Genomic DNA, 16090 nt, shown 5'->3' with positions numbered 1-16090 from the left:
TGTTTGGGACTTTGGGTATGTATTTTTAGAAATATATGAAATTACTTTTTAACAAAAAAAAAAAAAAAATTTGCTTCGTAATTCCTTAAAAAGATATCTTAGTGGCCATGTAAATTTCCATAAGAGGTCCTGGGTTTGAGTTTTGTTAAAAACAAAATCAGTGGATTATTAAGTGGTTGAGATTCACCTAAACACTAGCTTAGCTAGGAAATTAATGGGTATCAAATGATACATAAAAAATTTCTCATTCAATTATTTTTTTTTAGATTCACCTGCTTTGACTCTTGACTTGCGAAAACGAGTCAGCCATGGAACTCAAAATGAGTAAGCACTATTAAGGATAAAAATAAATAGATAAATAAATGTACAACAGCAGAGATCAAAAAAATCCTAATTATAGATATTATTCTTTATGACATAAATGAAACAATTTAAACTCCCAAACTTTGATCAGTAATCTCTATCTCTATATTAATTAAAATAAAATTTTGATTACATCATATTTTCTCAAAACACTTTACATGGCAACTCTAAATTGTTTCTTAAAAATTATTTCCTTTTCAATTAAATAAATTATGATATCATTATAACATTAAATTTATTACTTAATTTGTTATATTTTATAAATTCTTATCATATTAGTTATTAAATATCTTTATAAATATTTTTAAGTTATAATAGTATATTTTTCTATTAACATGGCAAAATTGATTCAAATAATTCATATTTCATTGGTTTCATGAATATATTATGATTATGATTTTGTTTATTTTTTTTTCTCCTTTATCTTCATTTTTATATGTATATATATATATATACACACATATAGATGTATATATATATATAGATATATACATATATATACACATATAGATGTGTATAGATGTGTATATATACACATATAGATGTGTATATATACACGACCGGGCTCTAAATATGTATATTTGATCTACACGGGTATTACCCGGGTTTAATAAACTAGTTTGTAAATAAAATGGTGTTTGATAGAAGAAAATCAAAAAGAATAAAAATATGATATAGAATAAGAATATTGAAAAAGAAAATGTGTATTTGAAAAGAGAATGAATACTCACGTTTGACATAAGCAGAGAATCAATATATAAAAATTACAAAATTTAAGGTAATAATTAAATGAAATACATATAACATCATTGCAAGAAAAATTCATTCTCAGATATTCTTTACATTTTGTTTATTTTTTCATTTATTTTTTCTTTCTCGATCTCATTCCATTGCAATCAAATAAAAGAAGACATTTTCATTTTCTTTCCTCCTTTTTCATTTCATTGTAACAAACACCCCTTGCATCTTTGTAATAAGTGGAGAAGAACCAAAATACTAATATACCGTAGGCAACTTGTTGGGTCGAAAACGACCAAGTATAATTTGTCCAGAAAATAGTTGAAGTTTAGTGAAGAATACTTGTACAAGATTCTGAACCATTTCAGAATGTTCATTGAAGTTTCACTTCAGTTCAGATCAGCCCAAGCTGAAAGCATTCATCTGAAGTCGAAAATCGAAGACTGAAGAAAGATAATCATCTTAGAAGCAGAGCCCTGAGAAAATTCTACCCGATCGAAGACTGAAGCATCTCAGTATAAAAGTACTTACAACACTTTTACACTGATTACAAGGAAGTCTTTTTAACTTTACCAACCTTTACCCGGATAATTACATTGTCTATAGTAAAGTACATGGTTGAGTAAAAGTGTTGGGAATAAAATGTGAAATTTCACTTCAAATGACTTTCACATTTAACCTTAAAATGCACAAGTTAAGGAATTGATTTGAATTCCTAAAATATTCGCAACCGGGTATTGTATGGCCAAGTCCACGTCATCATGGACTTTGCCTATAAATACAAGGTTTCTCACAATTTGTAAAATGATTGAAACTTTGTCATTGCAACTTGTGAGATATACTCTAAGTAATTCTTACGAGTATTTTCAAGTTATTAAATCACTTGTATTTCAAGGTTGTTTAGATACTTCACTTGGGTGATTATCTTTATTCCGCAACAACCTTTGTATTTTGTTAAATGAACAAAATATATTGAAAAGAGTATCGTGTTTTTCAATGCTATACTTGACTTATATACAGGTATATTATTTATATAGTTTTAGCTCTTTAGTTTCTTACAATTTACTTTCAGTTATTTACATTTATTGTTTAATTCATATTTAGATCGTCATTCTGAATTGGTCTCATTTTAAATCAAAATTGCTTGCCAGTCAGATAATTCATTTGAGACTTACACAAACTCTTTAGAGAGAAGGAAACAAAAATGTACTCGTATTTTACTCTATTATATATCTTGAAAAATTTTGGGCATTCGATCAGATGGTGGCGAAAATAAATTGCATTCCACTTGGCAGGATGTAGCTTGTGTACAGAAAGTTAAACTAGCTACTTATACCTCACAAGTACAAAACACATATATAATGGTGCATAAAAACAACACCATATGTACCGGCCATCCTTTTTTTACATCCATATTGATGATAAGTTGTATGTGTTTTTAAAGTCATGATGATAAGATATGTTTCAATATTCCATCACTTATACTTTCCATTATTTAATTAGTGCCAAATTTGACTAGGCACGCCAAAAAGGATCAAATTCATTCTATTCAATTCTTATGCAAAGTATATGCCTTGCACTAAGTAATTAAATAGTGCTCCCAATGTTCAACATGGCACTAACCGTGTTAAATAAATAGTTCACACTAGTGACATTGGTGTACATATATACCCACGTCATTTTATTTTCATTACTTATAAATATTATCACGCACAAAAAAAAAGATTTTATCAGTGATAATATCCCGTTAACAATTTACAAGCAAAAGTTTACAAACAATGAATTTGTTTGTAAATTGTTTGTCAACTTAACATTTCTTGTATAGAAAAAATGAGGGTATTATTTTTTATGTAAGTAATGATTTATTAGAAATAGATAGATTATAAGGTTTTCGTTATCAAATTAAAAAAAAAGTAAATTACATTTTTCGTCTCTGAAGTTGACACGTTTTTCACTTTTGATTCATGAACTTTAAAATTTACAATTTTGACCCTAAAGTTGACTAATTTTTTCAATAATCGTCCTTTGGCCTTACGGCGTTAAAAAATGGTCGTTAACGTATGCACGTGCTAGACACGTGAGGGCACTAATGTCATTTCATCTTACACCGAGAGACGAAAAGTGAAAAAATAGCTACTTGAGGGACCAAAAGTGAAAATATAGCTACTTGAGGGACGAAATATGAAAATCATATAAATAAATTTTGTAACAACCGTCTTAGAAATGTTCTAATTAAGTTCTTGAAATGTACTTTTGCCACTAGAACGGCTAGACAGTTCAAATTAATTAAGTTCTTGACGTACTTTAGACCTCAATTATGTGCTTATATGAAGGTCAATTTGATCTTAAATCTTGAATTATTTGACGAGTTCATGATTATGTGCAATGAAATATTAAAGTTCGGTTCATAAACGTTCATGTTCATAAAAGTTCTAGTTCAAAATATTCGCAAATGGTCCTTGCATTATGAAGTTCATTTAATATGGGAAAGGTTTAAATAGAAATAAGATGGAAACCTAGAGAGAGAAACATTCATACTTCATCTTTTTCTTCTTTCTCACACTAGAAACACCTAGTGCAGCCACCTAAAACACACACAAAATTCATCCTTTGATTTTGTATTGTTAAATTAAAATCATTTGTACTTTTAGCATCCTTGTGATAATCAAAACATATTTCCAGAATCAAATTTCAGGTAACAACAACAAATTATGAGTTTTAGATCAAATTAAAAGTGTACTTTTTCAACTTTATGTTCTTGATGATTTGGTCCAATTTTGATATGAAATCGTGTTAATGATCAATGGGTTTGTGTCTAAATGTGCTTAGTATCATTTGTGTGAACAAATTTGGGTCATAACATGCTTTAATCTTCAAAACCCATTTTTGAAAATGAAAGGAAACTTGTTCTTGATGTGCCACACCTTGTTCATGTTATAGATGATCTTGAAATCGTTAAAAGTGTGAATGGTTAATGTTATTGTGTGTATATGTACAAGTTCTATGTTTTATCAAGTCCCGGATTCGATCTAGATCTTTGTGTGATGTTCAAGTTCTTGTTCAGCCATGTTTGGCACTTGGGACGATCCTGGAGGGACGATCTTGAGCCCAAGATCGTCCTAGCCAGCCCTCATTGTTCATAGTTCATGTTCGTTCGATCTTGTGTGGTGTTGTGTTGTTGTTGGTACGTATAATGGGTAACTGATCCTTTGGATTGGTTTAGCTCAAACACTTGTTCGTGAAACGATCTTGTTCTTGTACTTGTCCTTGGAATGGGACGATCTTGAGCTTGTTCCCTCAAGACGATCTTGTACATTGTCCATTAAGACGATCTTGAAGTTCATAAGTTCCTTGAAACGATCCTAGCTTGAAACCTGAAACGATCTTAGTCCTAAACCCTAGGACGAACTTGTGGAGCAACCAGGACGATCTTGTGGAGCAACCAGGACGATCTTGGCTAGCCAGTAGGACGATCTTGGCTAGCCAGTGGGACGATCTTGATGTCCAAAACCCTAAGACGACTTTGTGCACTCATATAACAACACGTACTTGTTCTATAACATACCACACTTGATCCTTAATCATCAAATCAGTTCATAACAACATTATCACTTGATTAAACACATCAAAGGCTACTTTTAACATCAAGCTAGTTCATGATTCGATCTAAGACAACGTACAAAGTGCAAACCCTAATTAAGTACAATTAAGACATGTTCTATCATGATTATCAAAGTACGAGTTCAATGATCAACTAAATTGAGTTCTAAAGACTAAAGTTCATTATTAAAGACATGTTCAACTCATTAACACGATAAGTACTTATGTGTGAGTTCAAAGACGTACAGTTCGAGTCCAGTTCATGTACTTAAAGTTCATTTAAAACTCTTTTGAGTCAACACGTTCAAAGATCTTCAAAGGACCAAATCATCAGTTCATCAAGGACATTTCTGTGATTGAATAATCACATGAACTAATATATGTACTTATTTATGATCAACATGTACTTAGGCATCCATCAAGACGTGCTTGGATTTCGATAGATATACTTATCTATCTTTGTGCTTATTCTCTGTGCTAATACTACTAGTGCTTGTACCAGATCACTGTGAGTTCACTAATCCCCCTTTTGTACATCTGTTCAAAGTTCTTTATCGGGGACTGAAAAGCATGAAAACTATTTTGTACTAGTACTTATGTTCTTGAACTATCTTACGTAAACATTATGATCTTGAACTACTTATGATATGATTATTAAACTATTTAAAAGAGTATTTGAGTCTTGAATGGGCAGGATCTTAAATACATCTATACTACTGTACTTGATCTTCATTATGTTCTAGTTCGTACATGTACTTGTTCAGTTCTTGTTCACTGCTATCAATTCATATCCCACAGTTCAGGGAATGAACCGTAGGTAATTATGGACAGCGCTGTTTAGGGTAGGCCCACCCCCATTCTCCACAGTTTAGGAGGATGCATATTACTTGTTCTTGTTCATGTCATTATTCTGACATAGATCTAATTTGAAGTACTTGAGCTATATGAGCATACTATTACACTAAAGTTCAGTTCTGGCCAATCGGTTTAGCAGTGACAATTTATATCTAAAGTTCATTATATGTTCTTGTTCAGTTCATGCTATTATAAAGTACTTATGTTCAAAGTGCAGTTCTTGACCTAATACTTACTATTGTAAAGTACTTATGTTCGACGTGCAGATCTTGACCTAGCTCTTATCATTACAAAGTACGTTGGTTCAACGTACAAAACTCATGATCTTGTTCTTATTATACATATATACTTATATGTAAGCTAAAAGTACATTATGTGAATCTCACCAACTACTTTTGTAGTTGACCTTTTTGAACTTACATGCTTTTCAGGCTAGGTTCATAGTTCTTTAGCATAGGAGTCTTCATCTTAAGCTCATCTCTTTTGGCAATTGTTTGAGCGTACAAGTTCAGGAGCTGTGAAGACCTCCCTTGCTAGTTCTGTTCAAGACTTGGTTCTTAAAGACAACTTGTTCTGTCTTTTGTTCATTGACTATTCTGAGTACATTTATCGTTCTGTAATGACTATCGTACTTCTGTTCTTTTAATAATCAATGGTTGTGTTGGAACTTGTACTGTGTGCAATTGTGCTTATCTGTGCATCCCGTATATTCCGCTTTAGCGGAGTGTTACAAATTTATTCTTCCATTCTTTCTTTTCCGATCATCTTTTTAGATAGAATTTTCCCACCAGACATTTATTTCCCCTTTACCCCCAAGCCTCTCCAATCACCACCACCTAATAACCACCAACAACAGTCGCCGCTACCAGTCACCGCCGCCTGTAACCAACACCAGCCACCGCCGTCTATAACTACCACAAGCCACTGCCATCCACTGCCATCTCCGGCCACCGCCGCCTATAATTACCACCAGCCACCACCGCCTACAATCACCACCAGCCACCGTTGCCTACAATTACCACCAAACACCGCCGTCTATAGTCACCTCCAACCACCGTCGTCTACATTCACCACCAACCGCCGCCACCTAGAATCACCACCATCCACCGTCCCCCTTTCAATTAAAATCAAAATTTAGAAAAGGGAAAAAAAAAGATGGCTGACATGTTTGAACTATAATTTGTTTGATTGGTTGTGTTTTGTATGTCATGAATTTGAGTAAATGATTTTGTTTGTGGTTTAGATTTGGATTCAAAGTTGAATTTTTATTAGGTGTCATCGGAAAATAAATGTCTAGTCGGGAAAATTACATCGGTAAAAATGATAAGATGATCGGAAAAGAAAGAATGGAAGAATAAATATATTTGTATGATTTTCATTTTTTGTCCCTCAAGTAGCTAATTTTTCACTTTTCGTCCCTTAAGTAGCTATTTTTTTACTTTCCATCCCTCGTTGTAAGGTAAAATGACATTAGTGCCCTCACGTGTCTAGCACGTGCGTACGTTAACTGTCATTTTTTAACGCCGTAAGGCCAAAGAACGGTTATTGAAAAAATTAACCAACTTTAGGGTTAAAATTATAATTTTTAAAGTTTAAGGATCAAAAGTGAAAAATGTGTCAACTTTAAATAAGAAAAATGTAATTTACTCAAATATAACAATAGGTTAGTCATTAGTGCTCCAAAAGAAGATTACATTACATCACCTCACATGATAAGTGCCACCCGATCCTAGATTAATGGGATATGTCATCCACTTTCACGTAATTATATTTATTTTATTTTCTAATTATATTTTGCTGTCTTTTTTGAATGGCTTGTGTTAAAAGCAAAAAATATATTGATACTTAATATAAGTAAGAAAATAAGAACTTTGATGTGCCGATTCACTAGCTAACATAATATACCAAGCGAGTAAATTTATTTGTGAGTTTTGTTTGTTAGTACTTTATTTTCCTTAAATAAACACATACACACGTACACGTTGTGGTTGATGACTTGTGAATAGTCTCCATCTCCACACCACATATCATCAATGGTAACTTTTTTATCATCCCACTAACTCTAGATAATGGTTACGTAAATCATAAATTTTTTCTTATGAGTCTTCTTTGTTTCTAGTTTTTAATTTTATTCAATGATAGCTTTAATATAAAAATATTGATTGATTTCAAATCCTTGCGTGTTAGTTTTGAGTACATGGATATAACTACACACTTTATTAATAAGATATTACATAAAAAGATTATTTGTAATCTTCTCTCTTTTTTCTCTTATATTCTTCTTTTTTCTTTCTTTTTTGTATATAAAGAACGAAAAAGCATCGACATCAACTTTGTTAGATAAGATTGTAAGATTGATATTACCGCTTTGTTTTGTTTTATTGTCGATGCTAGTGCAACACATGATGTAGTGTCATTGTGGTGTTAATATTTTTGATAGAATGTATCTTAAAATTGTTGCTCGGACCCATTTTTTGAAAGAGACGCTGATAAAAAGAAGAAGGTCTAAAGTCAAAGATAAGAAAAAAATTATATATGATGATCAATAGTTCTTTTGTATGACTATACGTTGGTGGAATGAATTTGAAATAGATAAGTACGTTAAAGGACGACAATAAATCCAATCAAACCATATATGTTGGTGAGACAATGGAAACTATTATTTGTTCCTTTAATAAACCAACAAAGATGGTGACTACTTTATTAGAGGATGGATTAAGGTTAAGCTGGTATGATCTAACGTACTTATTTAACGTTTAAAACAATAAACGTACGCTACCCATTTGTATACTTTCGAATTTATTGCCAAAGAAAACCTAAACTGCATTTTCCCTATTGTTCCTGCTTACGTGACAATTTGCCATTTTTGAAATCTTAAAAACAACTTACTTTCATTCTTTGTCTCATCCCGTTAACAAGATCGATTAGATTGCTGACTTGACTGCCTTACCAAAACGAAACAGGTGGTTAACGACTTAACGTGGCTGATATATGATGACGTGACATTTACATTAGACTTTTTATCCTTAATCGGCAAAGGTTAGAAACGGGCAACACGCAACATTTTAAATTATAATTGTATCAAATATGTCAAGTTCTATTCATGGTCGACCATATTCTGTTATGATTTTCGATTTCGGGCTATAAGATGGTTAAGAATGGACGGCTCTTTAAAGCTTGAGGGGTAAATTATACAAACTATATATTAAAAAAGTTGTCCTTAAGTAACAAAATGAGGGGATTTGTTTGCCCAAATTGTTCCAACTCTTACCTATGGATCAAAACGTTATGTAAGTTTTTTTCTTTTTCACGGGGTTCATGGCAAACTAGCCGGAACCATTTGATGTAACTTTACTATTCAGCATGCCGGAATATTTAAAAAGTAACAAAATGAAAAGTAGCTAGGTGGTAACATAAGAGACAAAAAAAAATTAACGCAACTGCACGTCATCGTATATCTATAATGCTAGTAATCATAGTTGTTAAACTCTTACGAGTCGAGTCGATTAACACCAAAAAAGAGTCGACTCGTTAGGTGACTCGTGGTGACTCGTTTTTGTTCAGACTCTTACGAGTCCCTGTGTGAACTTAAACCGAGTCACGAGTCGCAAACTTATAGTTATTGCAGTTTGATACTATAATCATATATATTTTATACTTAATTTGCTACATTATTTTGTGTGTTATCGATGTAGTTTTTATCATTTTATCGCAAATTTGAAAATAAATTGTAAACTTATGTCTCAAAACTATCAAATATGTAATATTTTGGTAAATTTATTAAAATAACGAACTTATATTCTGCTTTTAAAGACGTCACACACACACATATATATATATATATACTATATTATGTAGTACATACAAATTTCCCGACTCTTACGAGTCGAATCACGTTCCGAGTCACGAGTAAAAAAAATTATGTTTTCGAGTCGAGTCAAAAGTTAAGAGTCGACCACTATTTTAGTAATGTTGTTAGTCATGTCAGCAACTAAATGAGACATTGTTAACAGATTGTCAAGAAAATACAGAATAAAAGTACATAAGTTATTTGGAAAAAAAAAAAATTCATAATGTTTGTCACAAAAACAAGCCTTATAAATACGTCTGTCAGATACATCCATAATAACTTCAATTAAAGAGAGCAAGAAATTGTGGGGCCAAAAATTACCACTAACTCAAATTCGTAGGTATTCATTACATAATCGAGCTCGTTCTCAAGCTTGGAATCCAAGTTTGGACTAGACAAACTCGTGTCAATTTCAAGCTTCGAGACCTGAGTCCATCACAAAATTAATAGTGATGCTACTCAATTACACTTCTAGATTTAGGTTATATGTTACCTTCAATGAAGTTGAACCATACCAAAAGATTATCCAAAATGATAATCCATGAAATTGGTAGACTCTCTAAGACTCTAAGATATATTTAATTTGCATAAAACCTTCTATCATTCTACTTACAAAACATATCGATGTTGTAATGACAAATATTAACGCGAATATTTATGACTTATTTAACTCAATACATTTATATACATATATAAATATATAAAGAGAAAAGTGAGTATGAGACTATTATGCACCAAACTTTGGTGAAAAACCCGTCACATACCAATTAATATTTTAATATTTTAAATAAATGTTTGGTCCTCCGTGATTTTTATGGTTAAAAAAAGGTATGCGAGAGATTTTTCACCCAACTTAGGTATCTAACAGCCTCATATTCCCTTCCCCGTAGATAAATACAGCTACAAATCTTACATAAAAAGCCACAAAGATCCATTTTGAAGAATTGAGATGTCCTTAAAATTAAATTGAGCTGCATTTTTGTAACAAATTGGGCTTCGTATTTGTAATATTCACTTTGGGCTTATATGTATGAGTCCATTATTACTCGAATGACGGCCCTGAATTGTAAACACAATTTTTTTCGAAAAGGATATTGGAAATTTGGAATTATGATTTTTATTCTATTTGTAAAAGCAACAACAAAATGCGTTCTTAATATTCTTTCCAAGATAAGTAACTGTTAAAATCCAAGATTATCGTATGTATAATTAGTCACATTTATTTTTTGAGAAATGATAAACATAACCAGTTTAATTTGTCATGACATGTTTAAAAGTGATGTACATTTCACATAACCACTTCATGAAAATATACATAAATATCAGAGTACAACAATATCATGCATGTCTAACCAAATTAACTATAGCCCCGAGGGCTACGTTCAACATTTCTCTTATTTTTTTATGGAGTGATACTAAGCAAATTTTTAAGCATATTAGAATTCATATAGAATTAAACAATTCCCACTTAGTTGTATAAAAGAGTTTCAATATGGTTCTGATTCGACAAAGATCGAGTAAAGTAGGTAGCAGACGCGTTTGTTTTGGGTACCGAGTAAGATTGAAATATAAGAGACGCACATCCTTGTTGGTACGTACATTGACCTTGACTTGACATATCCATCCATTTGAACCCAAACTCAAAGAAAACCACAAACTCAAGACTCGACGAAAGAAGAAAAATCCCGACAGTCTTCAAGTCTACATAAACTATTACTGTATTACATAATTAAACTTTATCAAATCAATATATAACAATTTACTACTATTAAGTTACATGTAATAACAATAGCTAAAAGACTTCGATCTAAGAAAAGTAATTCCAAATATCTATTGCGAGGGGTAGAACCGTAGGATGGTATTTTTTTTTGCAATGCCCTAAAGGGATTGCTTCTCATGTGTTAGATGAGTATAGCATTGCTAAGGCCCCTCACCACATTTACATGTAACATGATTCGAACCTGAGACCCAAAAAAAAAAACCACTTTGTGGAAAAACCCCTAGCACTGGCCTAACACCCCAATGGCCGTGGATGGTATTTACAACTAGAAACTCGTTATTCCTCTCATTGTCTTAAAGCAACACCAAACCCATTCCACCCCCCACCCCAATGTTTGTATTATGTCATATATATTTCGATTTTCCAATCATCTCAAACTTTTATCCATCAATTTGCCAACTATATACATCCAAACCCTTCTCTTTCCTTTCCTTTTTTTTTCTTTTTGCATGCTTTAATCACCCCCAAAACAACACACACAAGTTTTTTTCATAACTCACTGTATTTTTTTTTTGCATGATTCGTTGTTGCCATTACTCGTTTACAAATCTTGATCAACTCTTTTTAGTGTTTTGGAGAAATGGTTGTTTGTCTTTTTCGCTAATTATAGCTAAAAGTCTTTGCTTTTTGTTGTTTCGAGATTGCGGTAACATTTCTTGTTGATGGGCCCTATAAGAGGAAGCAAAAAGAAAAGGAAAATAGATGTTGAAAATGGTTTGGTTCCTGAAGATGCTTCTCTTGATTGGTGGAAGGATTTCTCTAAGAAAATCGCAGGTATACATATATGTGTGTGTGTGTGTGTATATTTATATATTCATGATATTATAAGCAGATTTCAGCTTTTTGTTTGTTGAAATTTCCAAATTTGTGTGCTATTGAGTGAATTTGGTATGTGTTTTTTTTTTTTTTTTGGTATGTGTGTTCTGTTATGTTGTATATATTGATTGATTTTTGGACTGCAAATGTATATTGATTGTTGTAAGAAAAGATCTCTAAGTTGATGTTATGTATGTAGCTCTTGTAGGTTCATAGTCTACATCAGTTTTGACCTAAAATATATAATTTGTAACAGAATTTGTGTTCATATATTGTTGGGGAAATTTTATTTGTTAAGTTTTAGCTTAAATGTGATGTTTAAAGACTAGATGGAATCAATTAAAGGTAATGTAAATGATTGATAGCCCTCAATGGTGTCTAGATTTACATTAGTGATAACTTTCAAGCGCAGCGACCTCAAGAAGTTTTTATATGTTGATGGCAAAAATAGCAAAATCTTAAGATACTGGGCCATTGGAATGCCTAGGTCTTGCTGGAGAAGTTTATGACAATGTTAATATATACTTTTTTCAGTGAAGAGTCGGACATTTTCCTTTTGAAAGTCAAAATGTGAGACTTAGTATTCATACATTCGTATGAAGTCTTTCATCTTTCAACACCACGTTTTGCTAGTTTTCCGTGCTTATTACATAGTTCATATAGTTGCGATATGTTTTACTTTCCGCATTAGATATTTGGTATGAAATCTTAAGTTAAAAGGCAGTCTATTTGACTTCTGCAAAGCATTTTTCTTGGGACAGGGGTATTATTTAGTCATTGATGGATCTTAGCATCTTATACGTGGCACAACCAGTTAAGCTACTGGTGCTAATCGATCAAATATCACCTGTTCAATATTTTGATTAGACAACGTTTATCACCAATAATAGTGGATAAACTTACTCCATCTGCTTTTGAATGCTACTCCTTTAAGCCTCTTATTTGCCATTTTATGGATTATTGATTAGGCCAGTAATTTACATTATTTGAAGAACTGTACTCCAGTTATGTCTTGTATGTAGATACCCCAATATTTACTGTACAACCACCATAAATTGTAAGCTAAAAAATCATTAGGAACAGCTAAAGATACAAGATTCCAGTCCAGTAAGGTTTGACACGCCATTTTAGAGTTTGATATACTAAAACCTCCATGTATGTATTGTAAACTTGTATCACATTCTAACCCTAGAAGGTCATACAATGTTAGAATGCTCTTTATAGGTAAAAGAAGAAGAAAATAGACAATTTAGGAGTACCTATGGAAAAATACTATCTAAATGCTCCTAGATTAGCTAAATGATCAACACTAGGTCAAAAAACAAAACAAAAAATTGTGAAGGGACTAAGAAATGAGAGCAGAGGGAGTAAATAATTGGATTGTAGTAAACTTCAGTATTCAAATATGGTTTACGTGACCCACGAGCAAAGCATCTGTCGAGTCAAACATTGAAATGTACGGATTAACTGGGACAGACTGACAGAGGGGGTACATAAAGTACTGACATCTTTTCGAGATGAAGGGAGTAGTGATACAAGGTGCGGGTGTATCATGAAAGTGTATCCTTGTAATGAGGCATCTAGATTGGCTAATAGATGACTAACATAGTAACATGAGAAATTCGACTTACACTATATCCAAAATATATGAAGAAGTATTGAAAGAATTATGTCAATGTTTGTCCACCTCTCTGCAGGTTCGGTATCTCCATCGAGAGGTCTAGAGGAATTTGAGTCTGTATTCAAAGTATCAAGAAAAACATTTAACTACATATGCTCTATCGTAAGCGAGCCTATGATGGCTAAATCAGCAAACTTCGTTTTCTTGAATGGGAAATCAATGTCTTTAAATGATCAAGTAGCTTTGGCTTTAAGACGATTGAGCTCTGGTGACTCATTAATAGGTGTAGCCAACTTTTTTGGTACAAATCACTCTACCGTTTCTCAGGTCACCTGGCGGTTTGTGGAGGCAATAGAAGAACGTGGGATCCACCACTTGCAATGGCCGTCAACAGAAGAGGAAATTGCACACATAAAATCCAAGTTTGAGAATATCAGAGGCCTTCCAAATTGTTGTGGCGCGATTGACACCACTCACATTATGATGCTGTTGTCAGCAACAGATCGATCGCTAGATGTTTGGCTGGACAGCAATGACAATCACAGTATGATCTTGCAGGTATGTAGAATTTAATTTATTGGATCCAGTTTCAGCGCCTTTACTTATAAATGGGTCAATTCAGTATGTGATCAATAGGGTAAACAAAATAAGTTGCCTAAAATGTTTACGATTCAAAGGGGTCAAGCATTGTCCAATGTGTTTTTGAATGCATAGAACCTCATACATCATTTAATTCAAAGTAAGATCAGTAATGATATAACTTGATTAACCAAAATTGAAACACTAGTTATACATGATAATATCTAAAAATCGGATAACAAATGTTTCGGTATGACCCAACCTGACCCGTGCCAGCTATTCTCCATTTGGACCCAAAACCCTTTTAACCTGTTCTCCAATATGTGTTCTTTTTCGTTCTACCATGTAGGATTTGCTGATTTTGTATAATAGTAATTGACTTTGTGCTACAAACAGTCCATCTTTCCTCTTAAAAAAAGTATGATGAACTTACTATTTTCAAGAAGGAACTATGTTGGACACATACTGCCTACTTTGGTAGTATTTTTAATATCTTCAAGAATGATAATTTGTAACCAAAAAACAATGTTAAAAGTACAAATACTCTTGGCTTTGTAGGGCTTGAAAGCCACAACAGTTAGTATAAAGACTCTGGCTCTTCAGGAAAATCATATTGGCCCAAATCAGTGGAAACAAATCTTTGTAGCGATGAGAATGCGTATTTTAGTAACCTTAGCTACATTCTATTTTAGGGGTGAATTCCAAAACCAAAGGTTTCACAATTTGTATGATGCAATCTATTTTATCAAACCTCCATCATTTGTTGCTCGTATACAGTTTTTTATAACGATGACAATGGTACATGTATTTTTGTACTTTAAGAAACAATAATATGTTGTTGTTATACTCTTCATGGCACCTGAAAAGTCAATTAGGCATATACCTATTAACAAATGTACTAAATGCCCATGTGTAGATGAGTAATTTCACTTTTAGTAATTGTTAAGTTTTCTGTTTTATGCATGTATGGGTGCAGGTAATCGTTGATCCCGACATGAGATTCCGTGACATAGTTACAGGATGGCCCGGGAAAATGGATGATGCAGCAGTGCTTCAAAAATCGACTTTTTTCGAGCTATCAGAAAAGGGGGAGAGACTAAATGGGAAGAAACTGAAGCTTTCAGAAGGAACAGAACTTCAAGAATACATAGTTGGAGACTCGGGTTTTCCTCTTCTGCCGTGGCTGATAACTCCATTCCAAGGTAGAGAGCTACCCGAAACAAAAACCGAATTCAACAAACGTCATTATGCAACACGGTTGGTGGCCCAGAGGGCATTGGCCCGTTTGAAAGACGTATGGAGGATGATTCATGGAGTGATGTGGCGACCTGACAAGACCAAGTTACCTAGAGTTATACTGGCTTGTTGTATCCTTCATAATATCATAATTGACATGGAAGATGATGTGTTAGATGAGTTGACTTTGACTGTTAAACATGACTCGGCATATCGCCCTGAGACTTGTGACATGGCGGATAAGAGTGCGTCAGTTTCGAGAGATAAGTTGGCTCTTTACTTGTCGGGAAGACTGCATGCTTGATCTTTTTCAGACATTTGGTTCAAGAATGTTTATATTACATAGCAAAAAGCTTGAAGCTCCAGATACTAGTTCTTGTATTTACATATTATCAGGAAGCATATTGCATTTTATCCATTTTGCATTCTTACCAAGGTTTTTGAGAGTTTGGAATGAAACTAAATATTCGATGATTTTATTCATATGATCAGTCTGAAAGTTGCTTATCTAAACTCTTAACTATTTAAAACCGCATAATACTCGTAACTGTAAAACGTAATCTTAAACATAATTGAAGATGAACTTCGAATCAAATTCTTATTCTATCATCAAAATGGTAAATACATACATAAGACAAAAAAAATTGTGCGT

At 32.8% G+C, this 16090-nt stretch overlaps 1 protein-coding gene across 1 annotated transcript; it reads left to right on the top strand.

Annotated features, from left to right (window-relative positions):
* The first annotated feature begins 11508 nt into the window (after positions 1-11508).
* On the top strand, positions 11509-15863 carry LOC122593259 (protein ALP1-like). Its single transcript, XM_043765646.1, has 3 exons — positions 11509-11960; positions 13700-14181; positions 15179-15863. Exons 1-3 carry the CDS (start codon positions 11849-11851, stop codon positions 15740-15742), a joined length of 1158 nt encoding a protein of 385 aa, XP_043621581.1. The 5' UTR covers positions 11509-11848; the 3' UTR covers positions 15743-15863.
* Positions 15864-16090: the final 227 nt, after the last annotated feature.

Source organism: Erigeron canadensis, chromosome 3 (assembly GCF_010389155.1).
Source record: "Erigeron canadensis isolate Cc75 chromosome 3, C_canadensis_v1, whole genome shotgun sequence".
Classification (NCBI taxonomy): Eukaryota; Viridiplantae; Streptophyta; class Magnoliopsida; order Asterales; family Asteraceae; genus Erigeron; species Erigeron canadensis.
Note: the sequence above shows the minus strand (reverse complement) of the source record. Positions and strands in the feature narration are given on the sequence as shown.

Excerpts from the sequence above, each read along its gene's own strand:
- LOC122593259 (XM_043765646.1), top strand. The coding sequence starts at position 11,849 with ATGGGCCCTATAAGAGGAAGCAAAAAGAAAAGGAAAATAGATGTTGAA. Across the intron at positions 11,961-13,699 it reads TTTCTCTAAGAAAATCGCAG|GTTCGGTATCTCCATCGAGA; the intron begins GTATACATATAT and ends ACCTCTCTGCAG. Across the intron at positions 14,182-15,178 it reads ATCACAGTATGATCTTGCAG|GTAATCGTTGATCCCGACAT; the intron begins GTATGTAGAATT and ends GTATGGGTGCAG.